The 23,045-nt window shown below is 39.6% G+C and overlaps 1 protein-coding gene across 1 annotated transcript in view; it reads right to left on the bottom strand.

Annotated features, from left to right (window-relative positions):
* Positions 1-1,896: 1,896 nt before the first annotated feature.
* The window catches only part of LOC124985782 (ectonucleoside triphosphate diphosphohydrolase 1-like), a 39,927-nt gene continuing 18,778 nt past the window's right edge, over positions 1,897-23,045 (bottom strand). The window contains 6 exon segments of the mRNA XM_047554392.1: positions 1,897-1,982; positions 1,985-2,006; positions 10,950-11,083; positions 16,648-16,765; positions 21,113-21,373; positions 22,571-22,810. Coding sequence (XP_047410348.1) covers positions 1,897-1,982; positions 1,985-2,006; positions 10,950-11,083; positions 16,648-16,765; positions 21,113-21,373; positions 22,571-22,810 — 861 coding nt within the window.

The raw sequence follows: 23,045 nt of genomic DNA on the forward strand, positions 1-23,045 counted from the left end.
CATGTATGAATATACAATCAGTGTAACTCCACAACATGTACTTCCACAAGAAAGAGATCCTATTAGAATAAGATATACTCCATGTATGCATAATATGTCAAAATACACTCTACTGTCATGTAGAACAAATAAAACATGAACCATTAAAAATAAAACATAAACATTGTTCCACATTTGCCTGGTTAGAAGTGGACTCATGTTTGAACCTAATGTGGCTTATCTTGTTTTTCATTAGAAAACTGTTTTCCTCTCAACTTCTACCAACACTTCACCTGTGTTCCTTACTTTTTTACTTCACAGAAATTTTGGCACTCGTAAGTGCAGAGGCAGAAGTCAGAGGTAAGTATTGACTTGGCTCTGGGACCATCTTTTTCATTCCTCAGTCACCATCAGTGAGATATGAACTTGTTAGACAACAGTGTTTCATGAATTCACACATACTCAGGATTTACATACCACCTCTGCCTTGACATCTTGAAACGACCATCACTTTTTCTTTCTCTCATATGTCTTTGAGTTGCAAAGTTAATCGATCAAACCATATCTAGGTTTCATTAATCATCTGTACCTAGGTTTTCAGTATCTTCCATTTTCATTATCTTCCATTGGACTGAATTTATCTTTATGAAAAGGTTGGTCAATAAAAATCCCTTATTTCCTTTAGGAAATACTTAGGAAAAACTTCTCTATTGCTGATATTAGATTGAGTTAATACTAGTATAGTATTCAAAAGAGAGCATGTAAGAAAAGTTCTTCTCTTGTCTTTCTTTTTTTGCCCCTCCTTTCACTCAGTACCAAATGTGGGGTCAGGTCACAACCATACTATATGAAAGAGTGCAGATTTCTGTTTAAACTTATAACCAAGTTTAATTTCATATAGAATTAACAATTTTATAAAAATCAATTTTAACTTTTTGTGGTAAATTTCCTACGTTTTAAAAACTTCAGTGACTTTTTCAGCTATTACAAACAGGATTAAAATTACTCAAAAGTATTCTAATCAAGTGGATAGACCTAAAATAAAACTTAAAATATGCCACAGAAAAAAAAAAGACCAAAACCAAAATACCATGTTTCAAGGAAAATGGAGGCAGCTGAGATCCAAGTCAGGATTCCTCCAGCCCTCTTCCCACTAGGAAAAGGCATAAATAGGGTTATGTAACATTGCATATTAGAAATTTGGGTTGGGGAATATCACTGGGCAATATAGAGTTTTATATAAACTATGAAACATTAACATTTATAACCTACAATCATCTGGTAAGTGTATATTTTAGTAGAAGTTTATTAAGAGAACTCATGGGTGTAGCAAAAGTTGTAATTTTATGTAGGCAATTCATTAGCCTTGTCCATCTTCAATATCAAAGAAATGTTCTTTGTCTTTATATAATATGACCCATTGGTTTGTTGTTACATCAGAATGATTCTGTTACTCTCTCTAACTTCATCTTTTAAGGAGGCAAACAGACCTGCCATGGTCCTGGTTCTCCCTGCAAGATGAAGAGGGACCTACAAAATATCTCCTACTTCCATTCTCTTCTCAGTAAAGTGCATCCACTGGACTAGATTCCTGTACTCCCTGTCTAGTTCACCATGGTGCAGCATGGAATGAGTCTGCCCACCTTCCCCATTCGACTGTCAGTAAAAGAATATAGGTGCTCATTTCTTCATTTAGAACAGTGATCTTCATGAAATTTTAATCTTGTTCCATTTGAGATGATGCATAGCACTGATTTTTACAGGACTGGCAAGATGAGGATAATTCATGAAGCTCCACAATAGGGACATGGATACGGACAATATTCTCCTTTGTTTAATATTTGAAAGTTCTGTCAAAAAAACTTAAAAAGTAACTTGTTTTCATTTTATCAATAGAGTGGCTTTTCCAGAAGAAAGTTAGTGAACACAGTCTTCAAACGGATTTAGCTGCAGGGCACAGAGCAGATTGATGCCATATTCTTCACCTGAAGTCCCATCTTCATTGTATCCCAAGATGTTTCAGTTGACTCATATAGAGCTAAAAATTCAATGGATATGGAACAGCACAAAAGGTCTGATTTTTAAGCTTTTTATTAAAATTATGGTATGTTTGTATATTGCAGGGCTGAAGGAAAGAGCATTATAGTTTTACTACCAAAACAAAGACAGAATTAGCATTGAGTAGATAATTTTTAAACACAGCTTGTAATATTATAAAAGTAGTGATCCATGTTGTCTTTCCTTCGAAACTATAGAGTGTAGTATACCTAACGAATTTGACAAGGTGAAATACAAAAAGTTGTTGCCTTTCCAAAACTGGAAATCTATATGATTTGGTGAGACTCTATCCTTAATTACATCATGAATTGCATTTCTTTTTTTTTTTGTGGTGCTGGGGATTGAACCCAAGGCCTTGGGCTTGCAAGGCAAGCACTCTACCCACTGAGCTATATCCCCAGCACCATGAATTGCATTTCTCCTTGCAAACTGTAAATATCAATTTGCTGATAAGGCAATAGATTTTTTGTCCTCATCACAAAAGAAAATTGATGGTTGGTGAGGTACTATATGAATTAATTTGATGGAATTTTTCTTCAGTGTAGAAGCAGATCAGAACATCACATTGTATCCCATAAGTATATATAATATTTGTCCATTAAAATTTAAAAATAAAATATTCCATAAAATTAAAAAATAATTTCCTTATGATTTTTTTACTCGTTTTACAAATAATTATCATGTATATATAGCTTCTAATCAGCTGATTAAGGAACAAAATCATAGTTTGTTAAGACTGAGCAGAACTAAATTTCTGAGAGTGACTAGCTCTTTCATCTCTAGTACAGTGACCTGAGAAGGAAAAATCTACCACAGACAGACAGGAAGAAGAAGAAACCAGCTAGGCTTTTAAAAAATGTTTAAAGATTGCATGTGGACTGGTATAATGTATTCCTGCCAACTCTTTGTCACCAGCCTCCAAGGATGAGAGGCAGGGAGCAGGGTGTAGGACGCCAAAGGGATCAGCCAAAGAGAGCTGGGAGTAATACCTTGAGGGACACCAGGTCATCACTGAGCCTAAGGCAGTGGGTTCCCCAGGACCCGGACAAAGCAGGGAAGAATCTCCTGGGGCACAGAAAACCTGAAACACTTGGACTGTTGGGAAAGAGAGGTGAGCTTTACAAGGAGTCCTTGAGCTGGCCCATTGTGGGAAAGCTGCTTATGAAGGACAGTAGTGAGGTACAGATGAGAGGCAGTGAAAGAAACTCCCTGGAATGGTAAAGTGGTCTGTGTCTTTGATACCCAAAGTCTGGTCCACAGACAACAGTATGAGCATTGTTTGAAATGTGGGCCTTGGCTCTCACCCTCGGCCCCAATCATTTTTAAGCAATTGAAATTAATTAATGAAATCAGTTTTTATTTTAACAAGACCCCTGAGTGATTTGCATACACATTAAACATTGGTTAGCGTGGTCTTTTAAGGTCCATTCTTATTCTTAAAATTCTACCTTAAGAATATGTACAATCAAAGTGCTGCACATTCCAAGCAGGAGAATCTCCATGTTGCTAGAATAATCAAAGAAAACTTCATTGAGGAATCCAAAGTTGAGTCGGTCCTTAAGGACTGGAGGGGAGAGATGGTCATGTCAAGAGATAACATAAATGAAGGCAGTGAGGCAGACACAGTGATACTGAGCAGCCTATCGGGAACAGATGGTTTGGAGTTGGCCTGGTAGTGGGTAGGGAGGTTTGCTAGGGCTATTATCATAAGTCCTGACTCTTACTTTTCCGAAAGAAATAGGTGACACATGTTGCTCCAAGGAACATAATCCAGACGCTGGACAGAATGGTCCGAGTTCTGTAACAGAGGCTCAAGGGCAGTGTTGTGGTAGCACAAGAAGCATTCTGACTTGGAGGTTAGGAGAAGGCTTTGTGAAAGGAGTGGAATTAGAGCTGAGCTTTGAAGGTATAGTGGGACAAGGGTATTCCAAGTTGAGATGACAACTCGAATAGCATTGGGGAAGAATCAGTGCAGCTTGCTGGAACATAAGGGAAATCAGAAGAGTGAAATGGATGTGAGCTTGAGAGAGCTGACAGCCAGGATTGTTGAAAACCTGGAACATAAGCTGGTGAGTTTGGCTATATTTTGCAGGTCTTAGAAAGCCAGGAATGATTGCAGTTGGGGAACAATGGGATTCAACCTCCTCTTTACAGAGATTAACTCAGCCACAATAGATGGGAGGCAAGAGGTAGGAGTGCAGGTGAAACGTAGTACAGATCTTTGCTAGGACAGCACAGTGAGTTTGGAAGCGGGGATCAAAATAGAAAATGTTACAAAGGCAGAATGGGCACCTCCCATTGATGAAGTTGATTCTGATCTTGGTGAGATGAGGCAGTGATGGCATTAATCGTGATAAAATATAGGGGGAGGATCAGGGTTGGGGGTAAAGGTAGAGTTCAGTTTAAGACATCCCAAATACACCCGCTCCCCTGCCTAGCTCCCAAGACTCCCCTCCCCTCCCTTCATAGAACTTCACTATAAGGGTGAGGTTTATTAGATGAATATATCTCACTTGCCATTGCCACATCCATGGTCTCTGGTGCTATGCGTGCTATTCAACATACATACAAAAGGGATATACAAACCAAAAGTCAACTCCGGTGCTGATGAGGGTGATGCCATTATCGTGTCAATTTAAATTTGAAAATTAATTTCTCTACTTAGAGAAATGCAAAAGCTATGGCAATGCCTTCATCCCACAAACAATCTGGAATGACTCTTACCAGTTATGCCTGTGAACAAACCCTGTGTTCAGTTATGTTAGTCTCGAGTGCAAATAAAAGTTGGATAATTAGCCATATATTGTCATGTGAAGTAAGAAAAATCAATAGACACGTGGTCTCTTAGGCAATCTACCAGCTGAGAAGATAAGTCTAATTCCAAAACTCCAAAGTTGTGAGAGCATCCTGAGGAAGGCCGCAGAAAGAAGCTGCAGACTGAAGCGGACTGGGAAGTAGTGGTCTTTGCAGGAGCCTATTCCTACACAAGTTCAGTGGTTTCTAAATTACAGGAAACCACCTCTACATTTCAGTAAAGGAGACACTGGCATATTGAATCATCGTACCCAATGCGTCACTCCTTTCCTGTGTAGAATTAATCGTCCAGTCCTTTGCTGCACGACTTTGCCATTCCTCCAAGCATTTCTCTGACTGCTGACAATGAGCTTGGTCAAATGGCTTGATTTTGTCAATGGGATGTAGAGGAAGTGACAAGGGGTCTGTCCTGGCTGAGGCCTTAAGAGACATCCTAGTTTCACTCTTTCACTCTCATGAGCCTCTCCATTCATCATGGGAATGTGTCCCAAGAAGCCACTGGGCAAGGAAAATAAGAGATACACGTGATGGGCCTGATCCAGACTCACCAACGGGAGTAGAGCTTCTCAGCTGACTTGCAGACCCCTAAACATGAAAACTGTGAGCTTGTGATGAAAAATCAAACCTAATGCCAACTGAAAGAATCATATGGTTAGTGAGTTTAGCTAATTATGAGCAACTAGCATGCTCTAACAAGATAAAATATACCAAAATTTGAATCAGAGGGGCCAGACCAATTTGGGTGAAATTCAGCTTATTGAGAACAAATGGGAATAAATTTTAATAGTAATTTGCCTATAATGTGAAAGCTGTTCTGAGGGCTATTAAAAAATTGATGTTTATTTTGACATTCATATTGCATTTTGAGAAATGCAAGCATTGTGAATTATCTCATGTTATCTTTAAATCCAGATGAAATTTTCCCAAGATTACTCATCAGGCATGGTAGATCAAATAACATGCATCTCTGTGTTCATAGGATAGCAGAGAAACATTAGGAGTAAAGTAAAATTCTCAGCTAAGATCTGAAAAGCTCATTTAATAATAATAAAACCTTTGCGTATAATAAATATAACAGTAAGAACGGTATAGCACCTATACCTGTGTAACCACGGTACAGAAAGATGAGGATTTATTACCCGACTTTTAATTAATTAATTAATTTGGTGCCAAGGATTGAATCCAGGGGTGCTTAACCACTGAGAAACCTCCCCAGCCCTTTTTTCATATTTTATTTAGAGTCAGGGTCTTGCTAAGTTGCTTAGGGCCTCGCTAAGTTGCTAAGGCTGGCCTTGGACTCAAAATCCTCCTGCCTCAGCCTCCTGAGCCACACAGATGAGAGGCATGCAATATGAGGCCTGGCATTAACTGTCTTTTTATCTCTAAGTGTGTTGTTAGTCATACACTGACCAACTTGGTAACCACTGGTTATGTATATACTGAGCATATTTATTACCAATTTAAGAATTATAATAGTTGGAACATTTCGCCTGGCCCCCTCCCCCCGACTCCTCTGAAATACACACACACAGCCTAATTAAGTAGCTTCATTGTTTTCTCTGCATAGGAAACCACTTATGCTTATTTCATTCCACTGTGGGTTCATAGAAAAAAATTCTCACATTATAAAGCAGCAGGTTTCATAGAACCAAGTTTTGAGTCCCAGGTGAAAGTCCAGAGAAAAATTGTAATCAATTATAACCAGTGGCCAATCCAATATTAAAATTAGTTGAAAGGGATCCATTTATTTGGTCAGATCCACCCAGAATGGCCCACAGCAAATCTTGGATCTACCTCAAAAACAACAACAACCACAACAAAATAAACAAACCTTTCCTTGAATAGAATTAAGATTAGATTGTACCTGCTAATTGTCAGGTTGTCTCCATAATTTTACTTATACAAGTGGAATTTGGCTACTAAAGACCTAAGAGGTGTTTTGTTTCGTTTTTGGCAACAAAACAGAAACGGAATAAGATTTGTGTTGTCTGAAGGAAACTTGTAAATTCTAATTCTAACTCGCTGAGGGTAAGTATTTAGAGAAGAAAAAGCAATAGACCTGGGCAGTGGATGTGAGTTTGAGCTTAAGCGCCACCGTGGGCATTAGGAGAGGCAATACCTACCTTCCTTGGGTTGCTGTGAGAATGAAATGAGAAAATGAAGATAATGCCTTTGGGCACAGAACACAGTACACCAGAAATTCAGTCAATAGCAGCCATGATGATAGAGGCAACTGCCACTGGAAAGAGTTTGAACTTGTTCCAGTTGGGTCCCTGATTCCTAATCAAGGTTCAGTAACTTTAATTGTGAGTGACAGAAAAGAAAGTTTCCTGTCCACAGTTTTATTAAATTTATATTTGCTTGTTATAAAAATGTCCCAATGATTAATTCAAAAGATTTAGGGACAGTTTGCTTCTTGTTTCTGGGAGAGCCTTTCTTCCTGCATCAGCTCAACAGTCAGTCCCCAGATCCAGAGATGGGCAGTTAGTTTGGTAATAGGTGAGAATAAGACATCACCACTCAGTCCCACTCAACAATCCTTAAAGGAAAGAGGCACGGGGTCTCTTCATGTCTCCATGATAAGGCCCATAGCTACTTCTTTCACAAAATATTCCGTGGAATAAGTACATGAAGCCCAAATTTGGGAGACAGGTGGTAACAACACTTTCTGCGGGGTTCCTGGTACATTTTGATATGTAAATACTTTGACAGGGCAAAAGCATGCCACTCCATTCTGATACCACCCTATCTCAAAATGAGACCTCTAGACAATAACAATTGGCCCACCTTTAATGTTCCACCAGTCCTCTTTGTGGTGCAGTTGGTTAACACATTGAGCTGCTGGCTGAGGGGTGTGTGGTTTGAGTCTACCCAGGGATGGTCTTGTCTCTGCAACTTCTTGGTGATGAAATGTTATTTAACTAATAGTGGTGGTAATTGCACAACATTGTAAATGTTCTGAATGCCACTGAACTGCGCTGAACTGAGTGTTAAGATAGTGAACTTTACGCTATATGTATTTTAACATAGTGATCACAAAACTCCAAAGATGCATTGTACCCTGAGTTGTAACTGCATTTTTCTTCCTAGCATGTGTACACTACCTCATAGTTTGCCTTGATACATGAATGCCTATATGTGCATCTGCTTTTTAAAAATCTCTCATGTGAGCACTCCAGTTGGTAACATTTGATATCATCCAGGAATATGTGACAAATTCACATCCCTATGTCAAGTGGATTGGGGATTGAGAATTTTATTAACTGCATGGGCACACAGATTCCCTTGAAAAACTCTTTGGTCTTAGCACATATTTGCCTACTTTAGAAAATTCACCTGGTCCAAGGGGCAGACTGAGAATGGGATAAATGTCTGCTCTCCCCAAAGGCACCATATGGCTTTCCTAATGATTGGGAAGCAGTGGGGAGAGAGGGATCCTTAAAGAATATGACTGAACCAGTTCCTGAGAGTCTTCTTTTAGCCACTCCACTGCCCAGCACAGGACTCAGGACTCTCAGTTCTCCCAGACAGAGTCAATATTGTTCTTTTATAAAGCACAAATCACGAAAGGTGGCAGGTCTTAAAGACCTGCACAAGCACACAGTACAAAGGAGGAATGGGGTAGGTGGGAAAGACTCACAAAAGATGGCATCTGTCGGGAAGTTCTCGAGGCAGAGGGTGGTGAATAGCTCCCAAGGAAATGCCTCAGCAAAAGCCAAGGAAGCATCATGCTGGTCAAGACTCACCCTGGCAAGCACTGAAGGAGGATGTTGTACATCGTACACGGCTGCATGGAGGAAAGTTCTCCTAGGGGAAGTTTTTTTCTGAGTCCACCAAGCAGATTTCAGGTGCTATTGCTGTATCATTTCTTCCCAGACATATGAAGGATGGTTAAGGATATAAAAGGCTGTGATGATTGCTATGGCCAACATCAAGGAGAAGAAGAACATAAGGAACATATATGTGGAGTGGGAGAGAGGTGCAGAGAATGGCTGCTCAGCTGGGATCATGTTGGTCAGGTTCAGCATGTAGCCCAATGGCCACCCGGTGTTGGCGCCCCGGATCTGCAACAGTGGGAAAAATATGTTGTTTATTGTCCAAGGAGATACTTTATAAGTTTCTTCCAACCCCATCCAGGACACTGCAGCAACAGATTGACAGCACCCCATGTAATTTTCTAAATGCATTGATTTTATATTCTATTGGGAATATGGTTGTGGGGAAAGTAGAAGTAAAGGATTTGGAGCCTCACTACTGTAGCCCCATAGTTCAGAAAGGACGTTGATACATGACTGACCAATTCTCCTGACTGGAAGAACTTAATTCCAACAGACTTTTGGAACTTGGCATTCTTATTCTCCAGCTTATATGAATGTATGGGCTGGAGAAGAGGGACAAGGGGAGATGAGAGGAAGCAGGCAAAAGAGTGGGGAAATAATGAATGTCTCTGGCCTTTTACAACCTTTGTCAAGCCAGGAAGCATCTGCTAATAACCAGACCTTGTACATGATTCACTTAGGGAAAAACTGGACTAATCCCAGTAAATCAACCTCACCAAGCATGAGAAAGGATTCAATGATAAAACATGTTCTGATCCTCTTGTATGCCTAGGAATAATATCCAGTCACCTCAGAACTTATTGGAATATAGGGAATCTTTGAATATTAATTGTGGAAATGTTTTTATTACATCAGTTGTGCATGGCCACAGTACAAGTGCAGGAGATACAGGTAGAAGAAAAGAAGAAAATTAAACCACCCACACTTCACCACTCAGAAATTGCTACACATTTTGTGGCATAGCATTCCAGTTCTCTCTGAGAATTTTTTAATTACAAAGAAGGGGAGTTAAATTTTATGTAGAATAATTCATTTAAGATACCTTGAGAATTGTTTCCACATCATCGTCCCTAGCACAAACTGCCTTACAGTCTTACTCACCTTACCCAATCATTTCTAAATCCTAAAAATGGAGTAGTTGGACTCCATGATGTGCCCATTTTTAAGGCTCTTAGCACATATTCTCCCCCAAACCCTTACTAATATTGGGAATTAATAATTTGTAAAACATCCACTTCCCTGTGGGGAATGGAAACCTCATCTGACTGCATGTGTCAAGGAAGGCTCTAGAGTTAGAGGAGTTATCACCCAGGCTTTAGAAACACCAGATCATGCAGTGGAGTTCTAGGAATATAAATCAGGGCTGTCCTGTGTGTCACTCAAAAATGTTAACTAGTTTCCAGACAAACCAAATAGACTGTGATGGGATGGAAGGAAGTCTGGGATATTAAATTAAGGAAAAGTTCTGAGTTTGAATTAGCAAGGTTCATACTGAAAAGAGTATACTCATACTAGCGTCTTTGGAGCTGCTACAGCCTCTGCTTTGATGCTTTGGTTTGCGTGAAATCACTGTATTTTAAAGTGGGGTGAAATGCGTTTTCCCTTAGTGGACAGGTGTTTAAAACCTCCAGCAACACTGCTCTTGGTATTTTTCATCAAGCACTACACACAGCTGAGGTCAGTGTTTCTCTACTCCTGATTACCTGCAGGTGGCGCTATGGCAAAGCACAGCAGTGAGGTTGCCTTAAGGCTCAGGCTAAGCCTGGCTTCTAAGCAACAGCCCCATTCCCAGCCTCTCAGTCCCCTTCCTCACACAGAGCTTTCAGAATGGTCAGCACTGAAGCACCAACCAACAAGGCCTCCGTTCCTACAAGAAACCATGATCATCCTTTCCAGGTTTGTGGAAAGGGAGGAATTTTGAAGTTAGCACACACAATCACTGTGACTCCTGAAATGCTGTCACATTATCCTCTCATTTTTTGTTTTATGTGAATTAGTCACTGTTCTGTGGGCAGACAGGTACAACTGAGAAGTTGAGGTGGAGTTCATTAGGGAGATGCCTATAGTTGGTTGATATTCCCAGCAGGACTTGACCCAGTATGGCAGCTTGAGTTAGAGGTGAAATGGCAGAACAGAACATCAGGTCAAAACAAATCAGGTTGACTCCCTCCATTTTCAAGGCCAAAGCTTCTTTAGTAGCTAACACCCAACTTCCCCTGGATCTAACACATAGCCATAACCAACACATAGCCAAATTACCTTGCCCATGAAATAAATGTTTTCCCAGGAATTGCTCGTGAAATGATAACCATGCAGAAGGAGGGAGAAGATGTAGGTACTGGAAAAGCAGTATTCACTCAGTTGTTTCTTGTCTACTTCAGGAAAGGATGTCTCTACCTAGAAATGAAGCAAAGTAGATATACTATACAATGTCACCTATCCATGTTTCTCTTCCTTATTACTAGACCTGATGAAGCAAGGAGAAAGGCCCAACCCATGTGAGCCTGAGGCCAGGATCTTTCAGTGACTTTGAAATTGGGGCTGTTCTCCTTCATTGGGTGCAAGAATGTTTAGTTTAGCGTCTTCTAAGTAGGCTTCCTATTCCTCCATAGGCTTCTGTTCAATATTAATAGAAAAAAAGTAGTTCCTGTGATCTAGGTAATTCAGAAAGAGTTAATTTATCATTCTGTCCCCTAAACTTGAGTTTTGCAGTCATGATAGCATATTAATATCTGTACAAAATGTTGCATGTAAAAAAATCCATTAACCTTTGTTTAATTGGAGTGTCATATGCTCCAGAGGCTTGGGCTCATAACCTTTGTAAGCATTTAAAGGAAATAAGGTCCCAAAACGCTCGCCACTCAGCTTAGACCCTGATCTGACATTATTAGCCTCCTCTGAGAGCTTGTTTTTCCTCACCTCAGAACTACCATCTCAGAATCTGCATTTTAATACACTTCTCTGGTCATTCGTGTGCACAGTAATGTTTGACAAATAGAGCTCTGGAACACACCTGAAGAAGCATTCTGCTAAGGATTACTGAAAGTGGCAGCATCTTACCTTCCATATTCTGTTCTTAACCTTTTTAAACATATCCGATTCACATAAAGTTCTCATCTTGTTGAGTCCTTGCTTTTTCATCCCACTCTCTATGAAGATATTAGAGTTTCCTGCCACTCCTTGCCCTTATCCATCTAGCTGTTGTGACTGTATAGCCAGATACCCACAGTCTGCTGTGCTCCTTCCTGCCTTAATTAGAGACAACAGGCTAGGGCATCTCTTGGCCAGTACAGAATTATGTTTGTACCCCTATTTCTTTACCCTTATGATGAGTATTCCCTTGTGGACACTGTGGGCAGAGAAAGAATGAACATTTTAAACATATATCATATGCTCAGACCCATGCCAAACCTGCCTTTCCCCAAATTTCTTGCCCTTCCTGAAAAACATAATATCTGTAAGCGCTATCCTCTGACTGCAGTCTCTAAAGATGCAGAAAGAGCATTCGATAAGATTCATTATCCCTTCATGATAAAAACCTCAAGAAATTAGGTATGGAAGAAACCCCAACACAATAAATGTTATTTAAGACAAATTCATGGCCAACATCATATTGAATCAGAAAGGACTGAAAGCATTTCCTCCTGTGATCTGGAGCAAGACAGGGATGTTCGCTTTTACCAATATTAGTCTAAGTAGGACTGGAAGACTTAGCAAGAGCAAGTAGGGAAGATTAAAAAAATGAGCACCCAAATTGTAAAGGAAGAAGTCAGTTTATAGACTGTAAAAACTTGGTTACAAAAGTAAAAGTAGACAAATAGGATTATTTCAAAGAACCTGCACAGCAGAGGAAGCCACCAACATTAAAAAGGAAACAATGATATAAATTATTTATAAATTATTAATCTGACAAGGGATTAAAATGCAGAATATACAAGGAACTAAAACAGCAAAAAGTCCAAATAATCAAACTAAAAAGTGGGCAAATGATCTGAATCCTTAAATGAAAACACACAAATAGCCAATGTGTATATTAAAAAATGCTCAATTTTCTAATCAGGGAAATGCAAACCAAAACCACAGTGAGATATCTTTTCACTCCAGTTTTAATGTCTGTTATATGTCAAAAATAAATACTAGTGAGTTTTCAGAAAAAGGGGAACTGTTTTGTACTATTAGAGGTAATGTGAGTTAGTACACTCATTATAGAAAAAAGTATGGAGTGTGTTTAGAAAATTAAAAATCAAATTATTATATGATCCAGCAATATCACACCTGGGAAAATATCCACAGGAAATGAAGTTATTACATCCAAGAGATACTTGTAGTACTCCTTTTATGCTTTAAATATGAGGTGTTCCCCCAAAACTCATGTAAGACAGTGCAAGAAAGCTTAAAGATAAAATGATTGGGTTATGATAGCTTTAGCTTAATCAGTGTCTTAATCCACTTGAATGGACTAACTAGGTGTTAACTCTAGGCAAATGGGGTGTGCCCTTGGGGCATATATTTTGTCCCTGATGAGCAGAACTTGCTCTCTCTGCTTCCGAGTGGTCCCATCCTCAGTTGCCCCAACACAGTCTTCTGCCATGATGTTCTGTCTCGCCTTGGACCCAGAGCAGTGAAACTGGCTGTCTCTAGACTTCGACCTCTCAATCTGTGAGCCCCAAATAAACTTTTCTTCCTCTACATTGTTCTTGTCAGGTCTTCTGGTCACAAGTCACAAAACTTCTGATTAAAACAACTCCCATATTTCTTGCAGGACTACTCACGATAGCCAGGATATGGAATCAGCTAATGAATGGATGAAGAAAATGTGGTATGTGTGTGTGTGGTATGTGGTATATATACACACACACACACACAATGGAATATTAGCTCAAAATGAATAAAATCCTGTTATAGCAACATGGATGAAACTTGAAGACATTATGTCACGCTAAATAAACCAGGCAAAGAAAAACAAATACCATGTGTTTTTACTCATTGTGGAAATTAAAATTAAAAAAAAATCCACATAGAACAACAGAATAGAATAGTGGTCATTGGAGAATGGGAATAGTAGGAGTAGGATGGACAGAGAGAGCTTAAATCAGGGGCTTCAAAACAGATAGGAGCAATTAGTTCTGGTGTTCCATAGTACAGTAATTATATTAATGTATGATACAGTTTAAAATACCTAGAAAGAAAGAATATAAGGGTTTCCAACACATAGAAATCATTAATATTTGAGGAAATGGAAATGCTGATTACCTGATTTGATCATTACACATTGTATACATGTATCATATTATCATACTGTAGCATGTAAATATGCACAAATACTACGTGTCAATAAAAAACTCCTTATACCTAGGTAGGTAGTGTTATAAGAGTTAAATTGGAATCTCTGTGAGTGGAACCTGGCTTCAGTTAATAAAACAAAAATGTGAGATACTACCTCACTCCTCTTGGAATGGCCATTATTAAAAATGGAATGTAGCCCTGGGTGAGTCCCTGTATGGCCCCTCCCCCCCAAAAAAAAAGAAAGAAAAAGAAAAAAAGACAGCCAGGCATGGTGGTGCATGCCTATCCAGTGGCTCTGGAGGCTGAGGCAGGAGTTTGAAGCCAGCCTCAGCAAAAGTGAGGCACTAAGCAACTCAGTGAGACCCTATCTCCAAATAAAATACAAAAAATAGGACTGGGAAAGTGACTCAGTGGTCAAGTGCCCCAGAGTTCAATCCCCAATACTGAAAAAGAAAAAGAAAGAAAGAAAGAGAGAGAGAGAGAGAGAGGGAGAGAGGGAGGAAGGAAGGAAGGAAGGAAGGAAGGAAGGAAGGAAGGAAGGAAGGAAGGAAGGAAGGAAGGAAGGAAGGAAGGAAAGAACAAAAGTTAACTGTTTGCAAAGATATGGAGAAAAGTAACTCTTACACACTATTGAAGATGTAAATTTGTCACAGAAATTTTGAAAAGCAGTACAGAGATTACTCAAAAGAAATAAAAAATGTAAGTACTATCTGATCTAGCAATTCCACTACTAAGTGTATATCCAAAGAAAATGAAATTTGTATGTCAAAGGGATATTTTCATCCCACTCCTACATTAGCGTTCTCTAGAGGAACAGAATCAACAGGAAGAATGATTATAAAAAGGGAATTTATTAGATTGGCTTACATGATCAGGAGCTGGATAGTCCACAATGGCTGTCTGCAGCTTGGGAGTTAGAAAAACCAGCAGCTGTGCAGGCCAAGACGCAGAAGCCCCAGAACAAGAAAGATCAACAGTGCTACCCTAGTTCAAGACCTGGAAACTACCTGGGGAATCACTGACAAAGTCCACTTTGGAAGTGTGAAGAAGCGATAGTCTGATATCCTCAGACAATCTAAGCAGCCATCAAGAAGCCGTTCAAGAAGAGCTGAGCTTGCATCTGCATCTGCTTCCTTGTTCTTCCAACAAGGAAGCTTATTCCATCCTATTGGGAGGTGCTGCCCACACTTAGGGAGGGTCTCTACTTTAGTTCACTATCCCTCATTCTAATCATTCCTAGACACACCCTCACACACCCAGAAGTCTCTTAATCATTGGCATCTCTTAACCCAATCAAGTTGACAATTCAAATTAACCATTACAACTCCTATTTCTTTTTATAGTTGGAATTTTCTCTTTTCTTTTTTTTTCTTCCCTTTTTAAAATCTGTTATTTTTAGATATACATGACAGCGGAATGTATTTTGACATATTATATATACAGGGAGTGTGACTTATTCTAATTAGAATCCTATTCTTATAGTTGTACATGATGTGAAGTTTCACTGGTGGTGTATTCATATATAAACTTAGGAAAGCTATGTGCAATTCATTCTACTGTCTTTCCTATTCTCATCCTCCCTCCCTTCCCTTTGTCTAATCTACTGAGCTTTTATTCTTCCCCTTTCTCCTTGTTGTCTGTTAGCATCTGCATATCAAAGAGTTTTGGGATTGGCTTATTTCACTTAGCATGATAGTCTCCAATTCCATCCATTTACTGGCAAATACCATAATTTCATTCTTCTTTTTTGCTGAATAATATTCCATTGTGTATATTATACCACATTTTTTTATCCATTCATATGTTGAAGGGTACCTAGGTTGGTTCCATAGCTTAGCTATAGTTAATTGTGCTGCTATAAACATTGATATGGCTGCATCACTATAGTATGCTGATTTTAAGTCCTTTGGGTATATGTCAAGGAGTGGGATAACTGGGCCAAAAAGTGGTTTCATTCCAAGTTTTCTAAGGAATCTACACTTTCCAAAGTGGTTGCACCAATTTGTACCTTTCCCACCACATCCTCACCAACATTTATTGTTACTTATAGTCTTGAAAATTGTCATTCTGGCTGGAGTGAGATGGATTCTCAATGTATGTTTAATTTTCATTCCTCTAATGGCTAGAGATGTTGAACATTTTTTCATATATCTGTTGACCATATTTCTTCTTCTGTGAAGTGCCTGTTCAGTTCCTTAGCCCATTTATTGTTTGGGTTATTTTTTTTTTAATTTATAAAACAAGAGAAAGACTGCTGAGGGCCTTCTGCAATGGCCTTTCCTTTACTGTGAAAAGGAACAGCTGCATCTGGTTCTACCTTCTTCTGAGCTCGAACAGAGATGCCATAGCAGCCACCCTGTGTCCATGAGGACATAGACATGTCAACAGAACTGCAGGTGCAATGGTTGAGACATAGATGAACTGCTAACCCCATGCCCATAGCCACTTGCTGCCAGATCTCACAGTAGGTGAGAAACATAAGACCTGACATAAGATGTTGTATATCAAGTTATCAAGGAATGTTGGCAAATTTACTCATGAGCCTACCATCTGGGCTTATCTGACACATTTTCCAGATCCTGGTCAAGCCGGCACAAGGCCAGGAGCAGACTCACATCCTCCAAGCTGCCGAGGGCACAGTGCAACCATGATGGCTACTGTCTCTAGTTACTTACCACTTTCCAAGGCTGAGAGCAGAAGTTTCCTATTCTCCTGATCGCCTCTTCCTGAGAGACTTTTTCTGATGTCAAGTTAAAAAAGTCCATCACAAAGTAGAAAGCTGAAAATGCCTATAAGAGAAAATTGCAGTTTTAGGCTGTGCCCAACACATAGGAACACTGACTCAATCCCTTTGGGGCTCATTTTTGGTTCAGAGAAAAGCAAAGATACCCTCTACCAGGCAAATTCCTGCTGCAAACAAGCCATAAGCTTCAATTCCAGCTAACATAAACCCAATGCTAGTTTCTTAAGATTCATTGTTTGTAAAAATAATCTATATTCATATTTATTATTTATCTAATTTAATAGAAATAAGTATGCGTATGAGATCTAGTTAAGAATTTTTCTTTTTGTTTTTTAGCTTGATATTTCCTTCATTTCTGGTCTAAACAGTAGAATAGTAATGTTCTAGTAATGTAGCTCACTTTCCACTTTTATAAGGTGGAGGGGAAAATCAGAAAGGAGGGAAAAATCAGAAAGTTAGCACAAAGTGAAATTTGTCTATAAATTAACCAAAGGGGCTGTGTTAATAAGAATCTTAAATACTTTTTCTAAAAATACTTTTTCTAAAAAAGTTACACCTGGAAGCTGGACTGCAGGGGGAGATTAGTGACCCCAATCCCTGTACTACTCAGTGGTGAACTCTGCTGGTGTGTGTGTGTGTGTGTGTGTGTGTGTGTGTGTGTGCATGCACAAATACATTTTAAATGTTTTTTTATTTCCGGTTCCCATTGAGTTTGATTCTATCTTTTCTTGTTTATACAAATGGCAGAATATGATCTCAAAAACATTTCCCCAAATTCCCAGAGATGTTCCCTCTTTTCAATGTTTCTACTTTGCCTATCACATTGGATTCAACCTAGTGACAAGGTCACAGTGTAGGCAGACAGACCACTAACAATTTTTAATACTGTATTTACAGACTAAGGTTAGATCATCAGGGCCTCATACAATTGTAGCACAAACTCTCTCTCCCACAAATGCTGTGTGGCTTGAGAACACATAGGGTAACTGGTTCTGGGAATAATGGGAATGCAACTGGATTTTGTGTTTCAAAAAGTTATGCTTCAAGTTCCTGGTCTTGGGAATGGGAACTTCTTTTTTTTTTTCTTTTCATTATTTATTAATTGGTTCATAATGGTTGTACATAACATTAGGATTCATTTTGACACTTTATAAATGCATGGAATATAATTTGCTCAAATTCAGTCCTCAGAACTTCTAAAGAACTGACAGTGTGGAAAGAGGACCAGTAGGAGAAAGAAGTAAATTTTGTAAGTGCCTACATGGTGCTAGGGCCTATTTGATGCTTGCTGCAGTAGTATGCTGGAGCTGACTGTGACACACTATGCGAGCTAAACATTAAAATTTCAGGATTTTTGTGATGTAGTTGATGTCAATTGGATAGGCTGAAATAGACTGTGGTGGGAATATTTATACTCTGGAATTTGGGAAATACTACAGATCAGCTCCCCATCCCCAAAGAACTGGTTGATAGACATTTGCCAGCCCAAAAGCCACTTGTCCTGCATATCCATTGCTCAAAACCAACTGCCAGTGAAATAGGTACTATAGTCCCTAATTTATAGGGGAAAAAAACAAGCAAAAAAAAAGTTTTAGGCTTTGGGACAAAATTACAAAAAGGACCAAAAAAAAAAAAAAAAAAAAAATCCCAAGTGGAAAATTTTTTCCAAAGCAGGGATAAGGAACAGACAGTGACCCTGAGGGATGTATCCAGAGAAGAAAGATGCTATTCAGAGGGAGATGATGAGCAAATCTAAGGGGACTACCAAATTGAGGTTTAGAAGACTGAGAACAATCTCAAGAGACTAAGAAAACAAACAGAAAAGCCGCTAGGGGGAGCTCAAGGCCCCACCACTTTTTCCAGCCATTACCTCTCCCTAACTTGGGTGCATGAATCACATTCAAGGCAAGAAATTCACAAAGGCAAGAAATCCCTCAAGGAGGAAGGGTTTGCTCTGTCTTGAAGGCAGGAATTAGGCCACGTTTCCCAGGAGGCAAAGCGTTCAGAGAAATTAAAACGTCAACTCTTTAACAAGGGTATGTTCATTTTCACTCACATTTACTTCCTAGCAGCAACTAGAGTTAAAAAGGTCCTTGGCTGTCTCCAGCTGCTGTGGCCACTTGCCTTCCTTTTGAGATGCCCTCCTTCCTCCTCTAGAAGTTTGATTCAGGGCAAGAAAGGACCCTGGCCCAAAAAACCCCACGGTGGGAAATCAATGCAGCTCAGCTATGGAGAGTCCAAGTGAGGTTATAGTTTGCTTGAATTTGGGGTTGGAGCTAAATAATAACCAAAGCTATTACTCTGCCAGTTCTTGTCCTGTGATGTACTTTTCTCAGGAATCTTGAGGGGCACTACCTCCTGCTGCTTTCCCAGAGACCAAAAGAATGAAGAGCTCATAAGATTCACAAGAAGCCAGAGTTAAGTCAGGTTTGAGTACTCTTGATCCTGTGCTGTCTCCAGGACTTTCTGTGACACTTTTTTTTTTTTTTTTTATTGTATACAAATGGGATACATGTTGTTTCTCTATTTGTACATAGAGTCAAGGCATACCATTTGTGTAATCATACGTTTACATAGGGCAATGATGTTTATTTTTTTTCCCTTCCCCCCCACCCCTCCCACCCCTCTTTTCCCTCTATACAGTCCTTCTTTCCTTTATTCTTACCGCTCTCCTTATCCCTAACCCTAAACCTAACCCTAAACCTAATGTTAACCCCTCCCACCCCCCATTATATGTCCTCATCCGCTTATCAGCGAGATCATTCGTCCTTTAGTTTTTTGAGATTGGCTTATCTCACTTAGCATGATATTCTCCAGACAGAGACACATCGAGGAAAGAAAATTTCAGACCAATATCCTTAATGAACATTGACACAAAAATTCTCAACAAAATTTTAGCAAATCGCATACAAATATATATTAAAAAGATAGTGCACCACGATCAAGTGGGTTTTATTCCAGGGATGCAAGGTTGGTTCAACATTCGGAAACCAATAAATGTCATTCACCATATCAACAGACTTAAAGTTAAGAATCACATGATTATTTCAATAGATGCAGAAAAAGCATTCGATAAAATACAGCATCCCTTCATGCTCAAAACACTAGAAAAAATTGGGGTAGTGGGAACATTCCTTAACATTATAAAGGCAATCTACGCTAAGTCCATGGCTAATATCATTCTCAATGGTGAAAAACTGAAAGTGTTCCCCCTAAAAACTGGAACAAGGCAGGGATGCCCTCTTTCACCACTTCTATTCAACATCGTCCTTGAGACTCTAGCCAGAGCAATCAGACAAACCAAAGAAATTAAAGGGATACGAATAGGAAAAGAAGAACTCAAACTATCCCTGTTCGCTGATGACATGATTTCTGTGACACTTGCAAGAAAGTCCCTTGCTGGGTCTTCAAGGGGGATTGAACCTCCCTTCTCACATGGTGATCTGTTTTCTGAAAGGGAGAAGGAGTAGTAAAGGCAGATGAAAGCCCTTGTTTCTTTGGCTGGTACCTCAAATGAATAATGTATACATAGTGCTTGGTCCATAACTGCCACTTAATAAATGATAGCTAATTTTGCAGTATACTCCTAAACTGTGATTGCAACAATACTTGGTCTCCAGGAACATGACATGTAATCTCTTCTGCTTCTGCTCACTTTCTTCATTTTCTGGGATAATTCAGAAAAGAAGGAATTTGGGATTTAAATGATCTCCCAACTCTTCAAAATGTAATCAGAATGATGGTATCTTCAACGCTTCCTTGGGATTTCCTGAGTTTCTACTTGTAAAATGTCTATATAAGAAAATCTTTCAGCCAACTCATCTAGCTGCTGCTTCTCCTTCTATAGACACTTGGGAGCCACTTGTAGCAGACTTTAGTGGGTTTCAGCCCCTTCTCCTTGGTTATAGAATCCTAATAATATCCAGATAAAGGCAGCAATATCCTCAGGAAAGACTCCCCAGGGAATGAACAATAATTAGTCTAAACCAGTCATATTATTGATACATTTCTCTTTATTGCAGAGTGCTTTCATGTATGCATTTCACCAAGTTCTGGCCAACGTGATCTGAAAAGATGTCTATAGGTACATATGCAGAATGGGAGAGGGATATATACCAGAGGAACCTCTTAACTTCGATCCTGCTTTGGCTTTGATGTGATGCTTGGAGCACTAGCTGCTATCTTTGCACCACGAGAAGGTCAAGAAGATGGAGGAGAAACAGATCCCAAGTCCCTACATGGTTGAGCCAAAAAACTAACCTTGATTTATCTCAAGACATTATTATGTGAAATAAAAAGAAATCCCATTATTTAAAATCTCTATAGACACATATTCTATAATCTTCAACCCAAATCATCCCAACCAATATATCTCATCATTTCACAAACTTACCCCAAAACTTCCTTGGAGCGGTGGCAAGAAAATGCCATTAAAGGCACACTGGGAGTAAGGGCAGTAACTGGTGTTGAAGAGCTCAAGAATGCTTTGCTGGCATTGTTCATAGTTTCCAGTACCCTGGATTTTGAACTGATCAAATGGCAGAGTCCTCTTAAATCTCTTGGTGCACGGGGTCTTATAAAGGTCACTTACATTCACTACCTTCTCATACCCACTGTGAAAGCATGGGTCACTGAGGGTTTCATCACTTGACACCTGAATGGAAAAAATCACTTTAAGGAAAACTTGTGAATGTTGGAGTACCAAAGCCACAGTCTGACTTCATCATTGTGTAGGTATAGTACAAAATGACAGCACGTAGCACTGGCATCATTGTGTCCCTCCCTGACTTCTTCACCATTGGAAATAGGGTTACAAAACAGTTTCTACAATAGGCACCAGAAGTGGTACCAGATATGAGTGTACCGGGCTATTTACAGGATGCAGATATAGTTAAAGCTGGACCCAAAAATGTCATTAGTTGGGAATGTCCTCGCGTTCCTGTGTGAATCACACAGATTCACAAGGAAAAATCTCAAAGCCTTTCAAAAATTGGAGCCTGAGGCTCCCCACCTCCCCAAGCAGAGAATCAGAAACTCCAAGAGCTGGAACATGTATTAGGTCTTTTAAACCAGTAGAGCCCAGTGATTTTTAACCCTCAACCCCACAGAGCAGAAATGGAGTAGCTGGGTATGCGAAATTTAGCAGAACTCTGAGGCTCAGTGGCACTTAACTCCATGATGGTCTTCTTATTGATAGTAGTTTTGAGAATCAAAGAGGGTGACGTGGGGGAGAAGAGAGAACTGGTTGTCCTTTAAGCAGAGACGGAGAACAGCTGGCTGTGACAACCTTGCTCTGTGTTTATTTGTCAGGGTGTGCCTGGTACTCTCATGATGTGGAGTGTTTAACTTTTCTTGCCTTCAAAATGCAAAAAGCATAGGGGGATAAAATTTGAAGCGTTGACTGATAAAAATTCTGTGTTTCCCCTGATGTGTTTTTTCCTCCTCCTCTCCAGGTCATTCCAAACAACGCTGTTTTCTATACTTTGTAGGAAAGGGAAATTAAAAATGGCATAGAAGACCATTTGCTTATAAATTGCAACAACCTATCCCTGAATGAAACACTAGCATGCAACTTTTATTACCCACCCTTCAAGGGTGAGAATTTAATTGCTAAGAAAAAGTATGAGTGGTTTCCTTGGAGGTAGTGCAGTAAACAAACACAGGAGGTGATGTCTGGAGGAAAGAATTCATAGGGGTCGACCAGATGTAGTTTGGTATCCTGCCTAAAAGGGTTTGGAAAGTACAATAACCAACTTCAGACCAATTACAGAATTAGAAAGGGAAAATAACAGGATGTGAGGGCTGGAGGACCAGATGTGGGAAGGGCAGGTCTGAATTCAGTTACACTTGCCTGAATGTCCTTGGCCAGTTTCTGCCAGAGTGCTTGATCCTTCCCATAGCACAAGAAGCTGTGTGTGTATACATCATAGTGCTTGCCATATAGGCGAAATGACAGAAAGTTTTCTGGGGACGCCAGAGTGTACTTTTCATTCACAAAAGCGATTTGCGTAGAGGCTCCCCCAAGGTCCAAAGCACCAAATGTTTTCTTATGATTGATTCCTTCTGAGACCTCTTTGAGCCATTTTGATTTCTGAAAGAGAAGACAATCACCAGTGCTAAAGGTGTTTGGACATCCAACTTTTCACCATGTTTCTTAGAGTCAGGGACTTCCTAAAGCAGAGAAGCAGGGCAGAAAGGTGAGGCAAAGGTCAATGGAGGTTCCTGAGTCTGCATCAGATCAACAGCAAGAAAAGAGGGCTTTGAGGACATAGCTCACACTGCTGTGACATAGAAGCAATGTACCAAGTGCTACAAACAAGGGGCCT

This window comes from Sciurus carolinensis, chromosome 5 (genome assembly GCF_902686445.1).
Source record: "Sciurus carolinensis chromosome 5, mSciCar1.2, whole genome shotgun sequence".
In the NCBI taxonomy this organism is placed as follows: Eukaryota; Metazoa; Chordata; class Mammalia; order Rodentia; family Sciuridae; genus Sciurus; species Sciurus carolinensis.